The following is a 27,376-nucleotide window of genomic DNA, read 5'->3' on the forward strand; positions in this document are numbered from 1 at the left end:
TTGGAATAAACTGGTCCCAAAGAAACATTGTAATATTTTTCAGAAACAATTCAAGTATCCTCGTTTTTATTGCGAAGTTCTTTACTATCAACACCCGTTAAGCTATTACTTTTAATTTAATATTTTTTATGCACTAATAGTATTAATCGAAATGAATCGACTTTAATTATGATTTTCAAATCTAAATTCTACCCTTCGTTAGCTATTACTTTTAATTTAATCTTTATTTAATCATCAATAGGATTAATCAAAATGAATAACCTTTAATTATGATTATCAAATCTAAATTCTGCCCTTCGTCAGCTATTACTTTTAATTTAATCTTTATTTAATCATCAATAGGATTAATCAAAATGAATAACCTTTTATTATGATTATCAAATCTAAATTCTGCCCGTAGCAGCTGGCAGAGTCGCTCTACCCTGTTTAGATGATCGGCAAAAATAGTTATGAGCTGAGTCGGTATTATTAGCAACTGACTCAGAGATTTGGGACTTAGGAGGGCGCGACGGGTGACATTCTCGGCAGATTGCGACTATACAGAGCTGTGTGAACTGTGTTAGCTCCTGCCTACACCTGTGTTTGAGACTATACAGAGCGGTGTAAGCGGCAGTCTGTGCCTGTATTTTAGACTATACAGAGCTGTGTGAGAGGCAGCCTGCGCCTATGTTTGAGACTAAATACAGAGCTGTGTGAGCGGCAGCCTGTGCCTGTATTTTAAACTATACAGAGCTGTGTGAGCGGCAGCCTGCGCCTGTGTTTGAGGCTATACAGAGTTGCATGAGCTGCATTACTGCCTCCTAGATCTGTGTTTGTAACTATCCATGTCTGAGCAGTGTTAGCTGGTAATAATATTTACCTAAATACGAACTAATTAAAATTAATATGTTAATTCGAAGCAGGATTAAGATTTATTAACTGCAGGCATTTAGAAAAATCTTCTTCGCATTATCGCAGAGACAGAAAGTTCTTTTCTCGCAGGTGGGTTTTTTCTCTATTATTAACTTAATATTTAATAATATTTGCAATAAAAAGCACTATACTCAGGCCTAATCAGGAAACTAGTACGTAAAATACATACGAGTACATGCAAAAAAAAAACACATGTTATCGTTTACTTTTTTGCCTCGAAGTCCATCAATTCACATTAGGAATAAATTTTAAGTGTGAAGGACAGACGCGTTTCTAAGAAATCTGGCCCCACATGCACGTGTGATGATATTGAATAAAAAATCGACCAGCGCTGCTAGTATTATTTCTAAAAAATGGAGCTGGCGCTAAGCTGATTGGGGTACATGTGTGTCTTGAGATAGCTCGTGTACATAATGAAGAAGGCGGATAATCTTATATACCTTGATGAGGTGGGGAAATTTCGACGCGTGCTTTGCAACGCCAAAAATTTCAGGCGTCTTAATCGTTGATATAAATTATAATTATCGATGCTCTAACCGACCGATGATTTGAATTTTCGTTGATATAACTTTTTGATTATACAACTTAAACGTAAAAACTTTTGATTATACAAGTGGAATAACTTAGTGGTGACATAAATTAGAAATTATTTAACTTTCAATTGACTCTAAATTATAAAAAATGCAGAGTGCAGATCCTTGCTCATTATTATGGAAGACCTTCTATGTAAGTAGCCCTGATTTGTTACCCGTTTTTTCTTTTTCAAAAGAAATTGGCTTATCTCAGGCAAAATGACAGGTAAAATTATTTAAATATTTTCTCACGACTATGCTGATTATTTTTGTGGGAAACTGTAGTGAAAAATTGGCTTGGATATCTGAATTCACTTACAACAGATACGATCACAATCGAATTGCTTCTGAAATATTTTTCACTTATGTCCGAATTCATTATTCACCCCAAGAAAGATGTAATGACGATCGATCTAATCAATTCGATGGCCCACAAATTATTGATCATACTATCTTATCTTACGTTACTTTTGAAGTCATAACCTTATCCTTCAACCAATATGTATGTATGCCATGCAATGTAGTTTCCTCACCTTCTGCTGCAATCTAAGTTTTGTATTTATATAAATTCATGTAAACCGAGTAGGGTTTACAAACTTGGCGTTCGTCGTGTCAACAGAATCTGTCAATTCTGTCCCCGAGTACAATAGTAATGAACCAACGCAACAATATATGTAGATATTTATTGAATGTAAATAAGGAGTACAATAGTGATGAACCAACGTCACAATATAGTTATTTATTGAATGTAAATCAGGATTTATTACCACTACTTCTTACACGTCTATTACTAACTCTTGGCAAGCCGCGCCACATCTTGCTCGTAAGTCACTGTTTATGCACCCACTTGCCCCCACACCCACGGAGGTTATTTGTCACCCATTCCCACGGGGGTTATTCGTCACCCACACCCACGGGGCTATTCGTCATCCACACCCACGGGGGCTATTCGTCACTCACACCCACGGGGGCTATTCGTCACCCACACCCACACACCCACGGGGGCTATTCATCCCCACACCCACGGCGGCTATTCATCCCCACACCCACGGGGGCTATTCATTTTACTCACCCACGGGGCTATTCATCCCCCACACCCATGGTGGCTATTCATCCCTACACCCACGAAGACTGTGCGTGTTTCAATAGATTTTACTGAGTTACTCAGCGTTCCCTGCGACCTATACTCGCGTGAGTTATTCCGTTAAAAACAATCACAGAACTTGGCTTTGAACGAATTATTGATGAGGAATTATTGCGATTAACCTAAGTATTTCTAACCACAGTCTATGTAATCAATTTTTCTTTCTTAAATTACTATATGATTGCCATAATAATATACGATGTCGTTGGCATCAATCGGTTTACAGGAAGCTCTCTGTTCAAGGCTGCCACCATGATGGAGTTTTTCATGCGCATTTTAAGGAAGTTCAAGGCTGCCACCATGATGGAGTTTTCCATGCGTATTTTAAGAAGTTCATGGCTGTCACCATGATGGAGTTTTCCATGCGTATTTTAAGAAGTTCAAGGCTGCCACCATGATGGAGTTTTCCATGCGCATGTTAAGGAAGTTCAAGGCTGGCAGCAAATAATGCAATTCAGCCTCACGAGAAGTCATGTGTCAGGATATTATTCCTAACTGCTGACACTGCAGCTTGAGCGCGGCCAAGTCAAGTTAGCTTCGTGACTAAATTCGTTGGTAAATTTATTGCTTGCATGCAAAATGTTCCCAATGCAGATTTATGTGTCGTATGATTACAGTTATTCTACCATAAAATGGAAAAAGAAAGAAGTGGTCATTTTATTTTTTGAGTCGTTGTGAATTTCTAATGATTTTCCGGTAAGTGTAGAAGTCATTTATGATTGCAAAACGTGACTCAATCGAAGCTCTCTGAAGATACGAGTCATAAATTCCATACTTACTCGCAACTCGTGGATCTAGAAGTGAATTTTTTACAAATCTATATATGGCGAAACGTTAAAAAAATTTCATTCATCATTACTGGAAGTTCGCAGTCATAAAGCCTAATTTTGATATGTGTATGATGTTTAAATTAATAATCGTCCAAATAAAAATGAATTAAATTATTTCTACAAAAAGGATTCATTATTTGTTTCCTGTAATGCTTTGATCAGAGTTATTAAGCCAACAATTGAAGCGTGATGCTACTCTTAAATCCGCTGATAATTATTCGCTCTATTAAACAATGATATGATTTTTATTGGTCTCGAACAATGCCGGCTAAAACTCATCAAAAACGCGATTAATTAGTTCAACCAAATTGGAATATTTTCTATATGCTGTCAGCTCTATCATGAATAGGATGAGAATGTTTAGTGCATGGTATGCGCGGTGTTGTGCCTAATTGATGTGTTAATCATGTTATGAATTTAGGTGATGTTAAGTTATATTGAAACTAAAAACTATGTTATGCGCACGAGCAGAGTTTTAAATTTCAATGGCGCAAGCACGTTTAATTTCGAACAATCGTTTGTGGCGGGAATTGTCGATGTAAGAAAATTTAATAAAATATTAGTTAGTGTTTTTCCCTTATCGTTGGCTTGGAATGAATTAGGAACAAAAATTCAATTTAAATTCACGAGACCTTAAAATAACTTTTACTATTCTAAAAATTGTACGGTGGGGTTACAATTGTAATCTAAACGAAGGTCATTCAATTTCCTTGGAATTAATTGAGCCGAAAGAATTAAAATACTTTTTCTGCAAGGAAATGCTGTGCCACGTCCAGAAACGAATAATAAAATATGTCTAAAGTTTAGGACATTCCACTATACTCGAAGATTCATATATGATTACAAATAAAGGTATATCACATAAATCCAAGCCTCATAGATAAGACTCAGCGAATGTCCGAAATATTATTATTTTAAAATAGAACAATAAAATATATTGCGATGTGATCACATCATCACTGTTTAGGTGGTCGCAGTCATTTTCAACTTGATTGAATGTGACAGTTGAATCATTGATTGAATGCGGCAGTTGAACCATTGATTGAATGCGGCAGTTGAACCATTGATTGAATGTGGCAATTGAACCATTGATTGAATGCGGCAGTTGAACCATTGATTGAATGTGGCAATTGAACCATTGATTGAATGTGGTAGCTGTTTCAATTTATTGAATACGTTAACTGAATAATTGATTGAATGTGGTAGTTGAAGTTAACTCCATTTCTGAAGTTATAATTCATTTAAGAACATAAAAGTTTGCGGTCTTTCAGTACAATGAATAAATTTTATTTCTCGGGTTTGAATTCTATTTGGAGTTTCCCTCAATACCAAGCCGGCGCAATTCCCTTTTGTTTCGGTGCGAGAATTTTGAATCGGAAAGGCCAGTTGTTTTTTTAGAATCGCAGATTTAATCCAATATCTTTCTGTGTATTTTCTGGACCAGTGATTCATCATACTTTTATTGAAGATTTATTGTTTCATTGTATAATAATCATCTGAGATACTAAACACCAACTGCATGATGCAACTAAATCAACCGATATATAATACATCAACTTAAAAATGATAATTCAAGTATTTATTAACTTATTGTCAAATAATTAAAAATCTGTTTAAATATATAGAAGCGCCGGAGCTCGTTCAGAGTTTCAACATTTTCTATCGTCTGGAGTCGCTTACAACCGCTACTGAAAATCCGTTCATATATTAGGATGGTAAAAGCAGCAAGAGTTTAATTTGCGAACCCTCGGGGACCGCCAGGTGTTAACGCGGACTTGTCTGCTATATAAAAGTTATGGCAAATGAATATTATTCTGAATGTTTGAAGGGGGAATAAGCAAACGTTTTCATTGAGAAAAAATGATCGGGAAAACAATCATACCTAAATATATTATATAATTCAGCTCAAAGTTTGAACTTCAATCATTTTGCGTACTTGCTCATTTCTTTTGTCTTGCGCCGAATGGTGGATTCACATATAATTTATTCTATCGCCGGGCCTCGGTTCTTCAATCTACATCAAACTAAACCTAAAAAAATTCTGTATGATAAACATAGAATGAAATTGTGAGATGATGAACAATTAGTGTATCATCCTATGTATAAATCGTTGTTCATGAGTGATAGGAGAAATATTGAGAAGTTCAATAGTCTTACCGTTGTTTTAATTAATAAAACGTTTATATAATAAAACGTTTTAATAAAACGTATCTCGTGAAAATCAGAAAAATGTACTAAACTAATAAATAGACGACGTCTTCATTCATTCAATATTCTAGCAGGAGGTTCATTACGTTGCAGAATTTGGCTGGAGCACACAAAGTCAGGCCAAAGTAACAATGTTCATAATCCGATACGCACCGCGCAGAAATATCCTACACAAAGAAGACATTTTACCTTAGTTAAATTTTTTCCTTTTATGCGCCCAGAGCCAAAAGGCTGTCGGAATATTTCGACTTGGCTTACGCCGCTTGTTTTGCAACTAAGTTTCTAGGATGAAAAAATTTTCTTTTGAAGCTGTTGAGTTTTAAAGTAAGGGAGGGATCCAAATTAATACATATGTGTCTTACTAGTATTGTATTCATGGTGTTCGTCGAGCACTCTTCGGAGAGAGATTTTAATTTTCAAGTCTTCCGAAGTCACTCTTTCATGCTGCGTTTATAAAAAACACTAGTATAGAACAGAAGACATTTAAAAGCTGTGAATAAGCCACAAAAAGGCATCATAATTTTATTGAAAACTTTTCGGAGTCCAGCTCCATCGTCAGATCGAAATTTCAGGGAAATAGGTATAAGAAATTAGAATAGTCGAAATTTAGAAACTGTAATTGTGACTCATTATCTGCTTACAAATTTATGGTTAATCTGCTGTTATTAATAGTTATTAGAAAATATTGTTTCATTATTATGTTACAAATTTATGTAATTATATCAGTAGTGGTGACAACAATGCGGTAAGACATGTAAATACCGACACGAATATTGATATTTTTTTCGTGTAAGAAGAACATGGCGACACTGAATTTCTTGGTTCTGCTCCCCTGTAGAATGTTTACGAAAGCTCTTCTTTAGGCTCTTTTAATCTCTTTCGTACCTGATTGCATATTATTACTTTAAGTTGAAAGAGCATCGTGTATTTCAGTAGGTTTATTCATATGTTTGATGCTGACACCAGACATAATAATTCTAATGTGTTATTTGAGTGTCTTTCCACGATACAAATTGTTTTCAAATGAAAAATGTGGTTTCATTTCTAAAATCACATCAGTCCCTGGTCCCTTACACTCGCCGCTGCGAGTGTAATTTTTAATTGAAATTATTTGGCGTTTAAGATTGCAATGATAGCACGCAAGAAGTTTGATTATAAGGTTTATCAAACCTTCAAAGTATTATCAATTCCTTACTAATTGCGATGAATATTTTAGTGTTAGTTAAATAATAATTAATCGACTCTGCAGAAAATTGAAGATGAGTCGTCACATCCCGCTGCTGTGCCGCGACCCTTTTTTCCGGGACATCGAGCGGGACTTCTGGGGTGACCGCGTCTCTGGCGGCAGCAGCGGCAGCAGGGCGGCGCCAGCGCCAGTGTGGGAAGGCAATGTCCCGGCCAAACTCTTCGATCAGGTACTGCGGTATGATGCTTTTAAAATAGGTATAGCGGTATGATGCTTTTAAATTAGGTACCGCGTCATGATGCTTTTAAATTAGGTACCGCGGTATGATGCTTTTAAATTAGGTACAGCGTCATGATGCTTTTAAATTAGGTACAGCGTCATGATGCTTTTAAATTAGGTACCGCATCATGATGCTTTTAAATTAAGTACCGCGGTATGATGCTTTTAAATTAGGTACTACGTCAAGATGCTTTTAAATTAGGTACTACGTCAAGATGCTTTTAAATTAGGTACCGCGTCATGATGCTTTTAAATTAGGTACAGCGTCATGATGCTTTTAAATTAGGTAAAGCGTCATGATGCTTTTAAATTAGGTACAGCGTTATGATGCTTTTAAATTAGGTACAGCGTCATGATGCTTTTAAATTAGGTACCGCGGTATGATGCTTTTAAATTAGGTATAGCGTCGTGATGCTTTTAAATTAGGTACCGCGTCAAGATGCTTTTAAATTAGGTACCGCGGTATGATGCTTTTAAATTAGGTACAGCGTCATGATGCTTTTAAATTAGGTACAGCGTTATGATGCTTTTAAATTAGGTACAGCGTTATGATGCTTTTAATTTTAGGTACCGCGGTATGATGCTTTTAAATTAAGTACAGCGTCATGATGCTTTTAAATTAGGTACAGCGTCATGATGCTTTTAAATTAGGTACCGCGGTATGATGCTTTTAAATTAGGTACAGCGTCATGATGCTTTTAAATTAGGTACAGCGTCATGATCTTTAATGCGGCAGCAGGAAAAGTAGTTTCATAGAATAGATCAATAATTGAATCTCAACTACAGGATGAATGAGCATGAATTGAAAATTGTTCTACAGGGCATTTTAAAATAGTTTTTTGGTACTGCCGAAAAATCTCAAATGACAATTAAAGTTAATTATTAATTAATATCCGCTACAGTGAAATTATCATTACTCTAATTGCTAATCAAACAAACCAAAAATGTTCGAACACAACTTTGGCAACTTAAATATTGACAACAGTGGTATTTATTTACTAACACAAACTTATTGATAATGCTAAAAACTTGGTAGATTATTTAATTACTTGTCTATGACTCCAAATGACAGAAATAACTCAGCTAATCATGAAATTTTCATTATAAACTTTAAAAGAAAATCAATTTTGTCAAGTTGTGTGGATCATTTCACGCAGAACTTCGGCGGAGGTCTGTTCCCGGACGACACCAACGCTGGCACATCGAGTCTGTACCACCGCAGCCGCCGCGGTCCCGTACACAAGTCCGGCGTCTCGACCGTCAACACTTCGCTGGAGAAATTCTCGGTAACGCAGTGCTAACTGCTGGGAGTGTTAGCTGCTGGGAGTGTTAGCTGCTGGGAGTGTTAGCAGCTGAGAGTGTTAGCTGTTTGCTGGGAGTGCTAACTGCTGGGAGTGTTAGCTGGTTGCTGTCGGGCTAACTGGTTGATGGGAGTGTTAACTGGTTGCTGGGAGTGTTAACTTGGCTACTCCAGCAGCCTGGAATGTTCAATATTTAAGATGAGAATGCGAGAGAACATTATACTCGCTCATCAAAACACCGTAAAAAACACCTTTCTTGTGACCTTGTGCGATCTTGTTGATTGTCACAAGGTCGAACTGACATATCGTGTTTGCAAATTGCGATTAAAAAAACTGTATATCCGCATGTTCTATATTAATTATTTTTCACTGGAAATACAAAACGTTTGATCTTCATATGTTAAATATCTATTAATTCTCCGCCAGATAAGCATTGAAGTGCCTCAGTTCACCCCTGACGAGCTGAAGGTGAGGGTGAGCCAGGAGGGACAGCTGCTGGAGGTCGAGGGTAAGCACGAGGAGAGGGCAGACGAGCACGGTACGGTCGCACGGCACTTCGTCAGGTCAGTGCAAGTTAAAGTTAAAGTTGAAGGTTAATTAGCTAAAGGTATATAATTAGTTAAAGTAAAAAAATTTTAATCAAATATTAATTAAAATTTAATTTAATTAAAATAATTAAAAATTAGTTAATTAGTTAAAGGTATTTAAAGTACACTAAATTGCTTGATTATTTTGCTTAAAGAATTTTTAATTGAGAGCTGGATAAATATTGACGTTAAAATGGGGTTTTAATTGAATTCGCCGTTTATAAAAGTTTTCGTGAATTTTGTGAAAAAGTTTATGTTCCCAAGCTCGTCATATAAGCAGCATCAGAAATATATATTCAGAACGCAGAATTTTATTTGTTCTGTAATAGATAATATAATACACTCAATATAATATAATAGTTCACCCAATAGTTCACTCCAAACAAACAGGAAATATCGTTTGCCCGACGACGCGATGGTGGAGTTGGTGACGTCATCGCTCTCGCCTGATGGAGTGCTGACGGTCGAGACGCCGCGCAAGGTGAGGAACCCGCGTCTTCTTTGAAATGATTTTACCATATATTATAGGTTTCTTACAAGCTTGAGATATATGAGGAAGATAATTGTAACTAGTCAAGTTTGCTTTGTAGATCGAGATTTGGTGATGAGAAGCCTAACTGGCCTAGTTTTATTTTCTGAAATATAAATGTGGACACGCGAAGTCTACCACAATTATTCAACCGTGAGAGAGATATCGAGATATTCTTGCGTCAATGCTGATGACTAAAAGTTATTGAACTATACTCATACGGTAGAATAATGATTGATACACATGAGATTTCTTAACGTCATTTCAAAAATGATTATCCGGTGCTGATGTTGCACGTGTATCCTCTTAGCCTCCTGAGCCCCCGAAGCCTTCTGAGCGCGAAGTGCCGATCCTCAAGACTGAGAGGAAGAGCGCTCAGTGAGCGAGCAGCTCTCAACGCTCTCAGGAGCGCTCAGTGAGCGAGGAGCTCTCAACGCTCTCAAGAGCGCTCAGTGAGCGAGGAGCTCTCAACGCTCTCAAGTCTACGCGTATGCATCATCTCATCGATAAAAAATATTACTTAGTACTCACTGCAGTGAGTGACAGAGAGCGCATTTTCTCGTCGACGAAAACATGAAGGCACGGACAGACAGACAGACAGACAGACAGACGGACGGACATGGCGAGCACAATAGTGCATTTTTTCCATAAATGAGAAAATGCGCTAAAACGCAAGCCTTGGCAGGGTTAAAGGAAAAGTTATGCAAAATACGCTCTCAAGCCTTCGCATTTAGTATATAAGAAACGCATACATTATATGGAAAGCTAGAAATGACATTTAAACCAAAAACGCTTTCAAGCCTTTGCATTTGGTACGAAAGATCTCTGTCATGTACGCGCATTCCCTTCAATCGGGAAAATGAATGGGTGATATTGTCCAAATAGCGCCCCACTTTCTCACCCACAGTACGATCAAAGAGATGACGTAGGGATTGATACGCCTTTTTGTTGGGTCAAACATGGTCAGGTTGACTCACGTTAGGGCATAAATGTTCATCGCTATTTGAACTAAGTCAACCTCATTTCATATAGTACATCGTATTCTTGAGGACGGATCTAGCAAAGATAGCAGTGACCTAGCTCGATGATTTATTTTTTGTATTTGCTAGGTGTTATTTAAATATTTTCAATATTCAAATGTTTTAAAAACGAAATGATATTAATGCATGAACGCTGTTACAGATGGTGTACGCCCATTGTGTAATAACTCAGTAACTTTGTTTGACAGGAAGCAACTATAGAAGAAACTTGCAAAGAAAAAAAACCAACAATGGAAACGAATTAAAGTTCTAAAAATTTCACCAAGTAATTTTCAAGCATTTGAACTTACACCGACTATTCTATTGTACACTGAACCATAAGGAGTTCACTTGCAAAAGTGACAAAGTGATACAATCATCATGATTTTTTCAATTAAATTAATAATTAATGTGCTTGATAAGTCAAATGTCTATGACAGCACATGGCGGACCTTACGTCGAGTCACTTATTTCTGCATCATTCTCTGCTAGAAAATTTTGAAAATATATATGTGATGTTAAATTATCAATAAAATTTATTTTGCCTTGAAATTTGTATTCCTAAATGTAAACGCGCGCTTGCATGTGTACTAATCACTACAAATGACTACTGACGCGTCTCCAAATATAACAGCCGATGCTTTGGCCATAACTGAATCCTCAGCAACCATATTATTTTAGTTACAAAATTATTTTACTATGCATATTATTTTAATCTCCCTGTGTACTTACTGCTTTCTAATATTAGGAATACAAGGTATTATTTATTTTTGCTATGCGCTGCCTTAGTTATTTCATTTAAGTGATTATTACACGTGACTTTCTTTGAGATTTCGTTTGATTTCCTCCGCGTTTACTGTATTTCTGAATTAATTTCTCGATGATGGAAATATGAGAACGATACGAGAGCGTAGAAATAAAGGCAAATTAGGTTGAACAATATAGAGGAAAGAAGGATAAACAAATCATGGTAATATTATGCAAGTTTACTGACCACTTAAACAGTCCATAGCATTCCCAACCAGCGAGATTGTTATCTTGATAAAAGTTATGTTCGATATTATAACTAGCGCTGTATTTTTAGGCTACGCTTTAAACTCTTTGATCTTCTGTAATCTAAAAATTAGATTCAATAACAGTTAATTAAATCACAGCAAGATTAATAATATATTCGTGATATATTTTCACTCAATTTACCTACAATCACGTGAATGAAAGTTATCAAGTAAAAAATTATCACACATTTCTTGTTTGCTATCGAGTATAGGTCGATCGCCAATAGTGAAAATCGAATGATTTCTACGAGCGAACTTAATTTGCAAGTACTTAAAAGTGTCATGTGAAGAAACAATTCTAGAAATCGTTGCATGTCAGCAGTAATTTGTTGCGCGATGTATCGGGAAGGTGCGGACTTTTGATTTTGTATGCTGCTGGAGCTGTCCAAGAAGATTTGGTGTGGCCTCTAGCCGTTAACTTGCCTCGTGCCCAACGCGATGCTGAAGAGGATGTGATCTGACAAGAGAAAACAGAAGCATGATTGCATTAAAAATACTAAAAAGACTCAGTAAAATAAAATATTGAGCATCATTGTAATCGAAGTAATTATAATAATAATTCTATAGGTGGCTGATAGGAAATATTCAAATTGAAAGCAATGGAGTTAAAGAATTGGCATCGAAGTCTAGTTGACCTAAAGCTACGCAAACCGTTCCATCTAATCCATTTAAAAGAGGAGGCAATTAAAAAGTTTTAATAATTTATTTTATAATTGGGAATAGAGCTTGCTCGACGCCACAAATGTCGCATGAATAGAGTAATAAACATAAGGATTTGAAATGGCCATTAAAAAAACAAAGACAAAACAAATATTCTAATACCAAAAATAAGAGATAAGCACCATTCGAACTAAAGTCTAGGGACATAGAAGAAGCACGATATACATTCTACGATGAGCATTATACATAAAAAGTGGCACAGCAATGAAAAAAAGATAAATCTATTGTGAACATAGCGAAGCGGAGGTGACGAAAGCTGTTCGGAGCAATGTTTTTCTCTTCATGAACAACAATAAATGTTCAACTCTAAGTCTTCTCTTGAGTGTGGACAACTTGCGGCCATATTCGGTCCCTGAAAACCTACCATGAAGTTGATTACTTCCCGGGATGGAATCCTCGAGACAGGAAGGCGTTGTCGTTGCCGTTGAAGGCCAGATTTCCATCAATGCAGGCAGAGTCCCCGAAGTAGAAGCAAGCTTCCCGACACTGTCGGTTGTTGTCGAGGTGGCAGTAGGTCTTGATGGCAGAATGTGGCACGTCCAGCTGGTGGAAGGCGGTGTTCGAGGCCACGGCGTTGGCCAACATCACCAGGTGGCGAGCCAAGGCCTCTTCCTCGCTGTGTCGTCAAATATGCGTAAATCAAATGAACTTGAAGGGAGGTTCCTAGGCCTCTTCGTCGCTGTGTCGTCAAATATGCGTAAGTCAAATGAAATTGAAAAGAGGTTCCTAGGCCTCTTCGTCGCTGTGTCAACAAGAAGGCGAAAATCTATTTAATCTGACACGATCATGACAGCTAAAAATTATGAAGAGGTGCTTTTGTCGGGCATAAAGATGACGAAAACGAAGACGTCATCGGAATAAGGCAAGGGCATAACGAGCCATCGACCCTTCCGGAAGTTGGCAACAAAATTGAAAGGCCAAGTAATGAATTCCTGAAATGTTTCATGCAAGTCGGTATGTTTCATGCCTGAAATGTTTCATGCAGTTTCATGCTGAAACTGCAAACACTGCACACCACACGAAGCCAACAGCGTGAAATGTACATTGCCCATAAATGGACGAATTATCAATTCAAATAATACAATTACGTGCAAACACTTTATACACTAAATCTGTTAGTTTAAAATTTTATACCTTAAACGCATGCTTTAATCTGGTGTGCAGTTAATAAAAACAAATATCTTTATCAACCAATTTTTACAACAAACAATATAAATTTAATTTGGAGAAGAAAAGGTAAACGTGTAGAAGTAACACAGAACAAAACATTATATTTACATAATTATTATCATGCTTATAGCCTGAAATTAGAAAATTGGAGGAATACGGATCATCATGTGGAGGAATACGGATCAATTAATAAAATCCATTGGAGGAATACGGATCAATTAATAAAATCATGCAGCCATGCAGGTGAACAATTCACCTGCATGGTATTCGTGCACTATTCGTGCACTATTCGTGCACTTCCTTGCACTCACCCAACCAACTCTTCTTTCCCTCTGTAAACATTTGATGGAAGCAAGAAAGCGTCATTATTTAAAAGACATGGAGGCTCCTGGAGATCCTATTGAATGGTTTGTGAATTTCATTCTTCTTGGTTTTCAAAATGCTTCGCTGATCCTCGACAATTTCTCGGTCGTTGTCGTAGGCGGTGGGCAGCTCCAACATTTCCTGAGGGTTTCGGGAAGACGGCGCCTGATCTAGAGGCTCGTTAGGGGCCGCTCTTCGCCTTCTGCCGGGGGAGAGGGCTGAGTTCCAGTAGTTGGACTCCTCCATGGCCCCCATTAGATCTTTGTAGTCACACCCGTGAGAGAGACCTGCGTTTATCAGACATGTCCGCTTCCTGTTCCGCGAGACGGCCGCATTCATGTTTGTTTAGAGGTGGTTATTTGAGATATAGCATTGAAATGAAGTCGGTAATTCAACAGGTTGTTTCAAAGTTGGTTTCAATCAACAGGCGGTTTTTCAGTATATGTCGGTCAACAGGTTATTTTCAAGTGCCAATCACCAAGTAGTTTCCGAGTTGTATCGTTCACCCGGCAGTTTTCGTGTTAGTGTCACGTGACCACATTTGCGGGGCAAACGGATACGATCATCAGGTGTAGTACGGACGGGTAGACGGGTCCAAGTGTGCGGGGTAAACGGATACGATCATCAGGTGTAGTACCGGACGGGTAGACGGGTCCAAGCGTGCGGGAGTAAACGGATACGATCATCAGGTGTAGTACCGGACGGGTAGACGGGTCCAAGCGTGCGGTGTAAACGGATACGATCATCAGGTGTAGTACGGGCGGGTAGAGATCCGGGTGGCAGCGTTAACAAATTGGAAGGTAACATGAAAACAAATAATAGTTAGTTTATAATTGATCGCGGAAATCTCCGAAAAATCATGTGCTAAATTGGATTTGAGCGTCTATGAGCAGATAATTTTATTCTAGAATTCGAATTTTCTGTTGAATCGAATGTACTTTACATTCCTATGATGGTGACGTACCTAAATTTTTGAAGTTTGAATTACCATAGAATAATCGGTAAAAAATTCCTTTCTAAGAATTACAGAATGTGTATTTCATTAATTTTGTGAATAATAACTATTTGCAGGTCGAAAGAAATGCAAGGAATAAATAAAAATATACATCAAAAAAGCTAGTTTAAATGAGATATTAAGTTTAGTTCCTAAGTATGCTACTTTTCTTATTGCTAAGGAATATTAGTTCAGAAGTTTAGTTCAGATCCTTTGAAATACTTGATCATTGTGATGATTTCCCGTAGACTCAATTGGCAACGTAACTCCTTATTTAATAATAATCAAGTCATGTACTCAAAAACATTCAAGGAAACTTTAGTAAAATTTTTAAATTGCATTTCATGTTTGTGCTCATGATATTCTGAGGACTAACCAGAAATTTTTGTCATTATAAAACCTAGGAAATGTCAGCGAGAATGACCAAATCTTCGATCAGTGTAATCAGAACGAACAATTTTTAATGAATTGAAGAGGCATAATACAGTTGAAAACGAGCTCTAGAAGCTCTATGTAAAGACTTTAGTGACTATGTTCGAAAAACATTGGATGGCCTTTCATTCATGAAGAGGCATTCAACAGATTATAAAAAGTCTTGTATCAGAACTTGAGACTAAGTATCGGAACACAACGTTCTTACTCATGCAGCCTAGCGCCCGCGAAATATTATGCAACAATCCGCTTACTCTACATTATGTTTTCAAGAAAAGGCTGACTACGGGCATTTTTTGTTCACTTAAATAATTAATTTTCTAAAGCTTTGTCACACAGGGAATACTAAAGTAGCAAGGAGTATCGAAGCTCGTATTTTGGCGGCTCAATTATTTAATATTCAATGCCGTTATGTTAAAATTTTCATTCAAAATTCATGTGCGTTCTGCCCTTAACTTCGCAGTAAGCTTAAAAACTTGACGGTATTTACGAAGCATCCCATATATACAACTGATATTTAAGCGTTAATGCTTTCGATAATTCATAAGTATTTACCGTATCAAGTATTCTTAAGTACGTACAAAATAAAGTATTCGTGAGTATTTCGAAGTCAGTTATTCTCAAGTATTTACAAAGTCACGTGTATGGAAGTAGGTATGAAGTCAGTCGGAGACCAGGTGATTTATTCTCCCTAACGTAGACCACGAGACATAAGTGGGACGGAAAGGGAACTAATCTAACCAATTTTTGTGCTGATAAGTTAAGAATATGAATCCTGATGTTGGGTCTTGGATATTTGCTAGGAAAAACAGCCGCCCGGAAGTTTACTAGAAATTGGGGCGGACGCTGCAGTCTGAGGCCCATATTCAATAAATAACATTCAGAAATATTCAATAAAACCGGGATGCCATGCAAACAAATGGCAGAATTAATTCATAAAAAGTACTGATTTTGGGTAGTTCCTTGAACCCTCAGAGCATTGAAAATTCTGAATATATATGTTGAGAACGATTTGTGATATGTTACGCTATCATAAAATATCGTAAAAATTTTTGAAGATGAATTCGATTCCCTCCTTTCCTTGAATTATGTACTTCTTGTACAATTTAATGAATTTTAATGCTGGCAACGCCATTTCTGACCTTTGCGGTATTTTTTTATAACTTTCAGTGAAATGATATATTTATTTTGATTGGAAAGAAATGTGGTAATAATGTGTACTTCGTATATACACAATAAATTGCCTTGATGTGAACGCTTTATTTCGTCCGGTGTCCCGCATTCTCCAGTACAACAGCTAGTGGAATGCTGTACGTAACCCCACCGTATGATGCAGTATGATAATGCATGCCTTTGATGCTTATAACAAATTGAGGTCTCTAACGGCGAACAAGATTTGTTCTTTTCAAATTATATCTATTTTTATAATTTCAACTTTTCTTATTCGATAAAAAATAGGAGACAAATAAATTTCGTCATTACGGGCAGCCACGATGTATCATGAAAGATGAATTTTCCAATAATTAATTTTTGTGGTTAGATTAAAATTTTCTTTCTTCTCGTTGCAAACTCTAAAATTAGAATCTCATTTTCGAAAGTGAGTGCATGTATCGTGGTGAAATACTTCCGTATGTGTAATTTCGTATGGTAAGCCTACAAAATAAGATCTGAGCTCCTCAAATTGATGAGTCGCAGAAAAAATAGATTTTCAGTCCTCAAATGCAATCATATACTTTTCTAATTTCGAATTTGAATGCCAAGGGAAACGTACAGACCATTTTTTAAATAACAGCCCATAGAAGATGGGCTAAATTCGATGTACAAAAAATCTCTAAGCTCGACTTTGGTCCCATAGTCCGGAATCGAGTGTCTAAATTGTTCCCCAGGGTAATTTGCTGCGCAGAAATTCCTGTGTAATGTAGCAATAAATTCATTTGATTTTGTTAGCAATGAAAATCAAGGCCTTGTTTACGTTCACGTTTGCAGAAGTACCTCAAAGAAGCTCATTAGGAACGGCTGGCGCTGTAGAGGCATTGCGAAGTCGGGCGAAACTTTCGCTAAGGAAAATAACTCGAAGAAGTTTTGCCAGTACTCAAGGCAGGAAATTATCGTTCTGGGGGAACTTAGAAGTTAGTCATTGGAATAAATTAGTCATAGGTTCTCTTATCATAACACGGTATTTGATATTTGGTTAAAGGAAGATGGAATTTCTTTGAAAATTCAATTTTTATGCTGAAGGGTTGCATGTTACAACGTGGTAACTGGTAAGGAAGAAAGCACGAATTAAATTATCTTTTCCACCATTTTCAGCGCAGAATGAATACAACAGTTTTTCGGATCAGATTCGTTACAATAGCAATGCCTAACAAATTTAGAATATAATTTTCTTTGATTAGGCCCGTGAATTGAAATAAACTAATAAAGATAGGAGCAAAACTACTAAACATAACATCACGCAGAAATGGATCTAGCTACTCAGGATGGATTAGTAAACAAGCCAACGGTTCTATCGGGTTGCTATCGAAGGTTGCTATCGAAACCTGAGCAGACTGACACTTAGCGAATATGTTCTGTCCCCAGTAACTCTTGCAGCAACCACTTATCACTTGCGGATTCAGTTTTGAGTTCTCTAACCACTTACTCGCGCAGCCACCACCTACCACCGGTGACAAGTTTCCTAACCTTCTATCCAGCAGCCACCTCCTACCATCTGGTGATAAGTTCCATAACCCCCGACCAAGCAGACACCTCCTACCATCTGGTGATAAGTTCCATAACCCCCGACCCAGCAGACACCTCCTAGCACCAGATGATAAGTTCCATAACCCCCTACCCAGCAGACACCACCCGCCACCTGGTGATAAGTTCCCTAACCCCCTACCCAGCAGACACCTCCTACCATCTGGTGATAAGTTCCACAACCCCCGACCCAGCAGACACCTCCTACCACCTGGTGATCCAGTTCTCTAACTCCTTACCCAGCAGACACCTCCTACCATCTGGTGATAAGTTCCATAACCCCCGACCCAGCAGACACCTCCTACCATCTGGTGATAAGTTCCACAACCCCCGACCCAGCAGACACCTCCTACCATCTGGTGATAAGTTCTCAACTCCCTACCCAGCAGACACCTCCTACCATCTGGTGATAAGTTCTCTAACCCCCGACCCAGCAGACACCCACCTGACGGGACGGTTTTGGTCGGCCGCAAGACGGGCCTCCAAGAGTCGCTGCACCAGCAGGTAGCGCAGAGGCGCCGGCAGGCTGTCGACCGCCTCAGGCTCCTCCATCCTGAGGGTGAAATATCGTCTGCTTGTGAGTACCCATGCAAACTTCACTCAGAGAAACAAATGAGACTTTGTCCAAATAACGATGCACTTCTTACCCCGATGTGGGCCAACCTACAAAGGTTACTCCGACAAACGGGCGTATCAGTGGTACGCCGCTTTCTGCTTGTGCTTTTGGTTAGAGAAGAACATTATTTGGGCAATAATAATCAATCAATAATAATATCAATTTTTCTGGGTGCATTGATAAAATATCGAACATTTTATTATGTATATTAATGATCCTGCAGCCGTTTATCTGCAAATGTTGGCCATGTTTCATTTTGTGTATTGTGAATATCTTAATGCTTCTTCCATACGAAGGAATTGCAGCAAAGAATTAACAAACTTTGGATAAGGTAAATTTTAACATTTTTCTCTTATATACGTACTTGTGTGATACGAAAATTGAAATATCGCCTGTACTTGCGGTTGTACAGGACGTTAAATGTTATTCTCTCATTTTTTGAGTAAATAATTAACACAGTTAATTATTTAACACAATTAACAAGTTCAATCAACAAAATTGTACTAAACTAAAAGTTGCATGGAAAGCTGTCTACACAGCTTCTAGCGCAGGTCGTGCACAAAGCACAAGAGGGAATTGCGTGTGGTGACAAACTCTAAATTTTATTTCATGACTAAGATTGCCACACCAAACCCGGACGAAGCGGTGTTTGCTGTACCAAAATCGAAGACAAATCAGCTTTCGGGAAATCCAATTCAAAGTTTTTAATCTTGTAGAGGCAGGGCATCCCTCGGTGATACTACACTCAGAGAAATGTGTGAGTTACTTGGGTGGTGATGACGCATTTGAGCAGAATGTTATGACATCTCGGCGTGTCTTTCAGCAGTTTTTTTCATTTATTACTGGAACATTTAACTCCTAGACCTAATAAGGAATAGATAAAGAGCTGAAATGGGGGGCAGAACAAAAGTGTGTCAATGAAACTTTCCTGACAGCATTATTGATGAAACAAAAAACGGATTTATCTATTTAATGATCGCGTGAGACACTTTTGACCGCGTGAGGCACTTTCACGAGCTTACTCAGTCCCAGTTAATCAACTAAGAGTCTGGAGCTGTATTATTTCTCTTAGATTCGTGCAGAGTATTCATATTATTTGCCACACTCATGTTAATAGGTATGAGTAAATACGAATAAATGTGCGTAGTTGAGTTACTCACGTTTGTTCAGGTAAAGGCTGGCCCTGCGCTTCAGCGAGAGCTGCAGCCACCAGCATCAGCAGCAGCCATGCAGCTCCTGCCACACTTGCTTGTCCTGCCTGCACCATCTTCTGCAATTTGATAAAAAATATAAATTTAGAAAATGGTTTGATTGTGGATACTGATAATATATATTTATATAAATTGGCCTATTGTCTCCCAAAATAAAACCGTGACGGGAATTTAAGTCTCGTCTCATGAAGTCATACGGGCTGGAACAGTTGATGATTTAATGCCGGTCAAACTAGTGAAAAAGTGTGCGATTTGTTGGTTTTGACAATCCATCATCAATTTTACACCACTATTTTTTTTCGCCGAAAATTTTCATCATAATTAAAATCAAAACAGTGTGTTTCTTAGTGAACGAATGCGCCATAAGAAGCATATCTGTCAGGCATTGCATCTAATGTGGCTAAAATTAGAGGTAAGGGTTGGACTGATGAGAATAGGTCATTCAGCTATGAAAATAATAACTACTGCTTCAATAGTTCATCAAACTATTACAAAAATATCTGTTGCATTAATTGCGAATCCAAATTCCCAGACTTGAAAAATACACGACTTGAAAATATGTACAAATACAGTGGCAAAGTTTCTGCCACTCACTCTATTGAAACTGAAGGTGAAATCAACAGCCGTTAAGGTATTTATACTCACTCATGAGGTCATTTTTCTCTGACAAAATTACAGATTATAATATCAGAGCAAGAGATGCGTGTCAATCGAGATGTTTTGATAGCCATGGACGTGGAAACTTGTACAAAATATAAATGTTATTTCGATATGTTCAGAAGATGAATAATGAGCACGGATGCACGAATGTAACTCTCAATTAGTGTCTATAATTGTCAAAATGCAGAACAATGAGCTGCAGATATTCAACTATTACTTAATATTACTGGCGCAATGATAAATAACTTTCTTCTTTTATAATAGAGTCAGACGGTCAGGGAGGCTATCAAATGCGAATGAATTTACCAGGTCTCGCGAAATACAAGTTTGGCGAAAGGTTATTTCGGGAATTTCTTTCGATTTAAAAGTCTCGTTTGGCTCACTAGATCACATAATTTCACAGAGGACTCGAGTAAACCTTTATTTTGATGAAGAGGATCTACTCGATTTTCAAAGAAGGTATTTCTGGATTAAAAGTGAATGGTTCTCCGCGTCGAAGAAATTTATTGAAATAAATCAAACCTCAGAGCCAATGCGCATGCAAATCTCAGCAAGCATTTAAGTGAAAATATATTTTAACCCAAAGCATTACACGAAAATTTTTTTCGTTAATTATGTTAATTCAATGTAAGTAATTTTTTAGCAAATTCCTCTGTAATTCCCAGGGAAACAGCATCTGCCATAAACCCGAACCCTGGCATAAACCCGAACCCTGGAGCAGCTACTGAAGAACAAAACAGTTTTTGCGCGCATCAACAGATTACGTTAACGAGCTTGTCGATCACATGCCGTCTATAACGTAATTGTTGTGACAGCGTCACATACGCTCTTTGTTATGCGTTGGTGTTTGCTGGAGATCCGTTTTTTTTAATCGCGGGACGTGGATGTGATGTACAATTTGGTGTCGTTCAATTATAGAATTTCAGTCCCATCTTGAAGTTGGAAATGTGTCGGTTTTGAAGTTCGGTCCCATTTTGAAGTTGAAAACATATTGTTAAACACAACGCCATTGGTTGAGCTCGATCAATCATGAAGCTACTTCATCTAGCTAATTTTTTTTATAGTTAGTGACAAGATTCGATGTAGCCACGGAAGTAACGTGTCGTTTCGTAAGGTAAAAAAAGTAACGAGTGGTTTCGCAATGTAAAAAATTCCTTATACTAAGGATGCTGACATCAGAAGGAACTTCGAACTCGCACTGTAAAAATTTAAACCGTGCGCAGCTCTCTCGCAAGCAGCCTTTGTTCTCATTGCTTTGTCGCCATAGCGCCCATGCATTTCGACAATAAAATAGAAATATCTGCTATTCAAATATGTTTGAATCGCTGAATAAGAAGAACTTTTACTGAGTGTCCTTCGATGTTTAGGCAGTTTCCTGTAGGATTAATGGCACGCGTGACCTCAGTCTTTGAATAATGTTTAATGGTCGTCAGTATCAACTCAAATTAATACCCTGACTTGGCGCGTTTCGTTATTTTATATCTTTTTCTCACTGTCTGATATTATATCGATTATAAATAGCAGTATATATCGATTCGTGATATTATCACTGGAATTTTCGATCGAAACAGATGCTCATATGTCGTCCTGCATTTAGGCTTGTAAAGTAAATGTATTAATTTTTTTCATGAAAATAATTCTAAAAAATAAAAGAAAATCCCGAGGGCGTTTTACAAATTATTTATGTTTAAAATGACCGTAATGAAATAAATAAGTTAAGTCACGGTTTTCATGCATGGTCTTCGCACACGTCCCACTCAGTCACGTCAACAGACAAACATGGCCGACCAAACAGACCAACATGCTTTCCAATTTCTTTCTCTATGAGGACTGGTGGCAAGAAATAATAAACTGATGAATTTGGCCCTCAGGAACCCTCCCTCAGGGCTAAAAGTGAGGGACGTTATCGCTTGATTGAGACGCCGCTGTCAACAATCCGTGTCATCAGCCAGAGAAGTGGAACTCCGACGCAAGATCCAGGAAAATACATAACATAAAACGGAGAAAAACTACGATTGAATTCTGAACTTCGCTCCAAGATAAAAAGTAAGACTCGATACGGAAGAAAACTTTCTTCAAAGCCGACACCTAAAGGGTGCAGTCATAAAGCTTTGGGAGAAAAGCGCAAATGGAATTTATATTTCTTGTATTTATTGAGTTTTTTAGTGCATTTTCCTTGTAGGAATGATAATGCATTCCAAGTGCTATAGTTAATAGGCCTTTCAACCATCGCTATGAAGTTATGTTGCTGTTCTTATTATTTGTTCGGTACATGAAACTGGTTTAGGAAATACATAAATGTAGGTATTTGCAAGCAGAAAACACAAGACGATTAAGAACATTCTTTGAAACGGATAATGAATCCACATGAACACCGTAGCTTTTAGAGAAATAATGATGAAATCTGACGTATTAATTAATGTGTATCTTCTGGAACATTACCAGTTAAAACATTATATAAAAAATTGAATAGAAATCTACGATGTAAACAAATCGTGTTGCTTCCAGTTAAACGTATTTGAAAACTCTCCATTACAACTTTATTAGAGTAAATAACGAGTTAATTACAGGAATATTAAACGACAGATTTTTTCGAGTTGTGTACCACAAACAGAATTTATTTTGCTTGGAGGAATGCGTTCCAAAATAGGTTTTGAGAAACATTATGGAACCTGAAGCGCAGAGTTACGAAGCGACTCCAATCAAATGAGAAGCTTCTGATCAGTAATTATCTCTTAATTAAAGCCTCATAATTGAGGCAATCTAATCTGAGCGAAGCTATTCAAGTGATGTCACTATTACCCAGTTTTGATTTCGATCCTAGTCAATGTAGCGGTGACAATAATAAAGCTTATTACGAGGTTTTGTTCTTTCATGCAGAGATCAGATTCTGATGTAATAGAAAGTCTGAAGCATGATAGCTATTTTTACCCACAATATATCATGATGTGTGCAATTTATGCAGTTATTTTTGATCTTACTCATTTTATAAAATAATTGAATTTGATCCATCGTTAGGAAGAATTTGTTGTGTGATTTCTTCACTAAAAAAACGAAATTCGTGTTGAGGGACTTCAAGTCTAATTGATTTCAAATGTAAGTGAGATTTATACGACCGATTGGACTAGTAAAATTAAATTTTAAGCTTCATATCTTAAATTTGTGCTCATTTCAAGCTAAAAAAAATCACTAACGCTTTTTCAAACGAATTGTACGAACTAACGCTTTGGCGCTAACGCCCTAAGGAATTGCGCACTGGTCAACACCTCTGAACTTATTTACATTTACCGCAATTGTCATTTAGTACAACGTGTAGCTGGTGCCACTAAATTTATAATTTTCAACTCTTCATCCTGACTTGCATACCACAATATCCTCGAAACGAAGTCAATTAACATTCTATATCATCGTGCCTAGTCAAGTTATTGCCATTGTATTAAATTTCTCTCGTTGCATTCATCACCAAATGCGACGTCCGATTCGCTTTGCGATCTGTCGGACAGGTAAGTTATCTGCGGAGTTGGGCGCAAATTGTGTTTCAGTTGTTGAATATGTCAGGTACGGAGCTGATAATTGGTGAATTTAGCTGTGAAATGTGTTTACTGATGTAACATGGCGCAGGAAGATTTGTTGGTAAGTGCAATTCATACATTTCTGGAATTCATGCGAACGCCGAGCTTGATTTCACCATTGATAAGGGTGGGAATAGGGACTATAATCATTTGATTTTACTAACATAAGATGGAATAATGTCATCGAAGCAGCAAGATAAATTGTACAGTAGAAGCAACGAAATATCGTAACTAATCTAATTTTTGCTAGAACATATCTCCGTAGAAATAAATATTAACGAAATAATTTTTTGTCATTAAAATATTTCAAGTGTTAAGCACATTTCATGTAGTCATTAAATAATAGTAAACGAAAATAATGAGACTTTTATAATAAAATTTACGTAAAATTTCTGAGGCTACCAGCCCTACGTTGTGTCACAATTTTGAAGGAAAGATCGATGTTTACATGATTACATCAATTACACGATACATGATCGATGAATATTTAGATTTACGAATTCTTTGCTTTGAATTACACAAATTTTGTGATTCATGTGTTGAGTTTTACATTTTTTGCAAGTGCTATTCTCATTGTTGTTAATGATGCTCCAGTCTGTATCTCATCTAGAATTGAAAATACGCTTGGCGGATTGAGTTAGAACTACTCAGCCTGAAAAGTGAGCTGCCGTACATTCAAAATTTTTTGCTGCGAAGATGGCTTAAAGAACTTAAGTATTTGAAGATGAAGACGAAGTCCGTCACAATGTTGTGACAGTTGCAGATCAAGACGCAAACTTTTTTCAACATCAAGATATACAACGTCTAGAAGAGTTAGTATAAGTCCTCATCAGTTACTTGAAGCGCTGACTAGTTCATCATCAGTTACTTGAAGTGCTGACTAGTTCATCATCAGTTACTTGAAGTGCTGACTAGTTCATCATCAGTTACTTGAAGTGCTGACTAGTTCATCATCAGTTACCTGAAGTGCTGACTAGTTCATCATCAGTTACTTGAAGCGCTGACTAGTTCATCATCAATTACTTGAAGCGCTGACTAGTTCATCATCAATTACTTGAAGTGCTGACTAGTTCATCATCTGTTACTTGAAACACTGACTAGTTCATCATCAGTTAGTTGAAGCGGTGACTAGTTCATCATAAGTTACTTGAACGCTATTTCTGTCGCTTGGTTTCAGTCTGAACATTTAATTTTTTCCTCAGTGGAACGTGCCTAAAATAAAACCAGGAGCAGTTGACGCTTATTTTTTACTTGCATTACTTGATCTATATTGATGGAAACGACTCATTCATTTTTTTCAATATAGTCATTTGGCTAAGAGTTGTCGGCTTGAAGACAGGCCAATATTCCGCGGATTAGTCCATTGGAAAAATTCTCAATTTGAAATTTCTATGGTGGCTGCTGAAATAAATATACTGAGCGTGCGGCTTCCGTCTCAATAAGGATTTATTTTTTATACCGATTCGTAAAAAGTTATTGAGCGGCATCTGCCGACGTAAAATTACGTCACCGCGAGCTGAAAATGGGAATAATACTCAAGGTTTTACGCAGATAAAGATATACAAAAAATATATTTGGAATATTTGTGAAAAATTTTCTGATTTATCACATTTAGCCGTGTTTTATTAGGCTCCAATTTTAAATGGAGGCGAAAAGTTTGCCAATGATAGTATTTTTGCGACACGTTGAAATATCATAAAATTTTTTAATTTCCTGCATCTTACGATTGAAATCGAATGCACGAACTGCAAATAGAATATAAATTTGGAACTGAATGTTAGAATAATTCATTCGTCGTGTCTTTATAATATAAAAAAATATTTAATAGGCTATGATGCGATAAAATTTCTTGAATATGGGCAACAATCTTTTGTTTTTTTTTCTATAATGAAAGGCAGAGCAGTTCTCTCGTCAACTTTAAAAAATAATAGACGTGGAGAGCCCGCGTTCTCCAGGACTCCTTTCATACATCATGAGCGTCATTCTTAACTCTAGAGTTTTATTTTCTAGCGAAACAATCTAAGCTCGAGGGGACAAAAAGGCTAGGCATCTGCCCAGTGAAATGCTTGGTGAAGTTTGCCTCTGGCTCCCACGAAGACAAACAATGTTTGAATAATGAGATGGAACGTCATTTATTTCATGAAATGATGAATGATCATGAATAAGTAGTGATTATGAGTGATGAATGATTATGAATAGTGAATGGTCATGGATGAGTAGTGATTATGAATGATGAATGATTATGAATAGTGAATGGTCATGGATGACTAGTGATTATGAATGATGAATGATTATGAATGATGAATGATTATGAATGATAAATGATTATGAATGATGAATGATTGTGAACCATTCATTGTTGTTAAGAATGACAGGTAAATAAAATGATATGAAATGCGCATAAATATAATAGTGTATATCACCAGCTTCTGACTAAATTTGACATTTTTCACTTCAGTTCAGTGTGGGAATGATCGTAAAATCTTCATAATTCGATTAATAAAGAAAAAGTTTGCTCATGCATGCCGGCACGCAATTTACATTTTTTAATTTGTTGTAAAAATGTTCGAGAATTTTTTTAAAGAAATTATTGTCTGTGGTAAACGTATTCTACTATTACCTCCTTTAATACAACAAGAGAACATCATCAGTTATGTAAGACTTGATAACGTAAGATGAACTTTACTGAGAATAAATAATGTCTACAGGGGATATCATAGAAGCAATTATTTTTCAGTCTATCTTTTCGAAATTAGAAATTTGCCGCAATAAGTCCTGTTCCACGCGAGGGAGTATGAATTTGTAGTAATGAAGTAAATAAAATGTTGGCTGCAAACTCCGCAGATTAAACCAATATTCATCGGTCACAAGTCTAGTTATGTTGAATTGAAGAAGTAAGTGAAATCTCTGTTGTAAAATCCGTAGATTACGATCAACATTTTTAGTCCGGCGTATGAAACAGTTTTATTGTATTTAGAAGGAACATATATTGTAATTTACCTACGCTTCCGCAAATAACTGCCAACGAATTGCAATCGAATACGACACATAAATTTATATTTTAATGATATGGAAACTCTAATTATATTCATGAGGTTGTTCCTCACTGCAAGTTTCAAATATTTAATATAAATTTCTGGAAATAAAAAACCTTTAAAATACTAAAGTTAAATAAATTAATTAACTAGTATTTTTTGAAAGGCTTACATTGAGATCTTGACGCACGACGACTGGAAAACAGAAGAGCTTGGGACACACAGTTGCTGTCACGACGGCG

The 27,376-nt window shown here is 37.0% G+C and overlaps 2 protein-coding genes across 3 annotated transcripts; one reads left to right on the forward strand and one right to left on the reverse strand.

Moving 5' to 3' along the window:
• Nucleotides 1-841: 841 nt before the first annotated feature.
• On the forward strand, nucleotides 842-10,096 carry LOC108676871 (alpha-crystallin A chain-like). 2 transcript variants are annotated; one of them, XM_018165024.2, is made up of 7 exons: nucleotides 842-981; nucleotides 6,916-7,081; nucleotides 8,289-8,417; nucleotides 8,859-8,995; nucleotides 9,410-9,500; nucleotides 9,859-9,915; nucleotides 9,990-10,096. In XM_018165024.2, exons 2-7 carry the CDS (start codon nucleotides 6,926-6,928, stop codon nucleotides 10,002-10,004), a joined length of 585 nt encoding a protein of 194 aa, XP_018020513.1. In that variant the 5' UTR covers nucleotides 842-981; nucleotides 6,916-6,925; the 3' UTR covers nucleotides 10,005-10,096. The 2 variants fall into 2 exon arrangements, with proteins under 2 accessions (XP_018020513.1, XP_018020512.1); XM_018165023.1 differs by lacking the exon at nucleotides 9,990-10,096 and having other exon boundaries at nucleotides 9,859-9,982.
• A 1,455-nt stretch (nucleotides 10,097-11,551) lies between these two features.
• On the reverse strand, nucleotides 11,552-27,376 carry LOC108676875. The gene is made up of 5 exons (XM_018165029.2): nucleotides 27,307-27,376; nucleotides 19,817-19,926; nucleotides 18,486-18,593; nucleotides 12,707-12,958; nucleotides 11,552-12,079 (listed from the first exon to the last, which is right to left on the reverse strand). The coding sequence occupies exons 2-4, from the start codon at nucleotides 19,921-19,923 to the stop codon at nucleotides 12,718-12,720; spliced, it is 456 nt and encodes a 151-aa protein (XP_018020518.1). The 5' UTR covers nucleotides 19,924-19,926; nucleotides 27,307-27,376; the 3' UTR covers nucleotides 11,552-12,079; nucleotides 12,707-12,717.

This window comes from Hyalella azteca, unplaced genomic scaffold, assembly GCF_000764305.2.
Source record: "Hyalella azteca isolate HAZT.00-mixed unplaced genomic scaffold, Hazt_2.0.2 contig3902, whole genome shotgun sequence".
NCBI classification, from domain to species: domain Eukaryota; kingdom Metazoa; phylum Arthropoda; class Malacostraca; order Amphipoda; family Hyalellidae; genus Hyalella; species Hyalella azteca.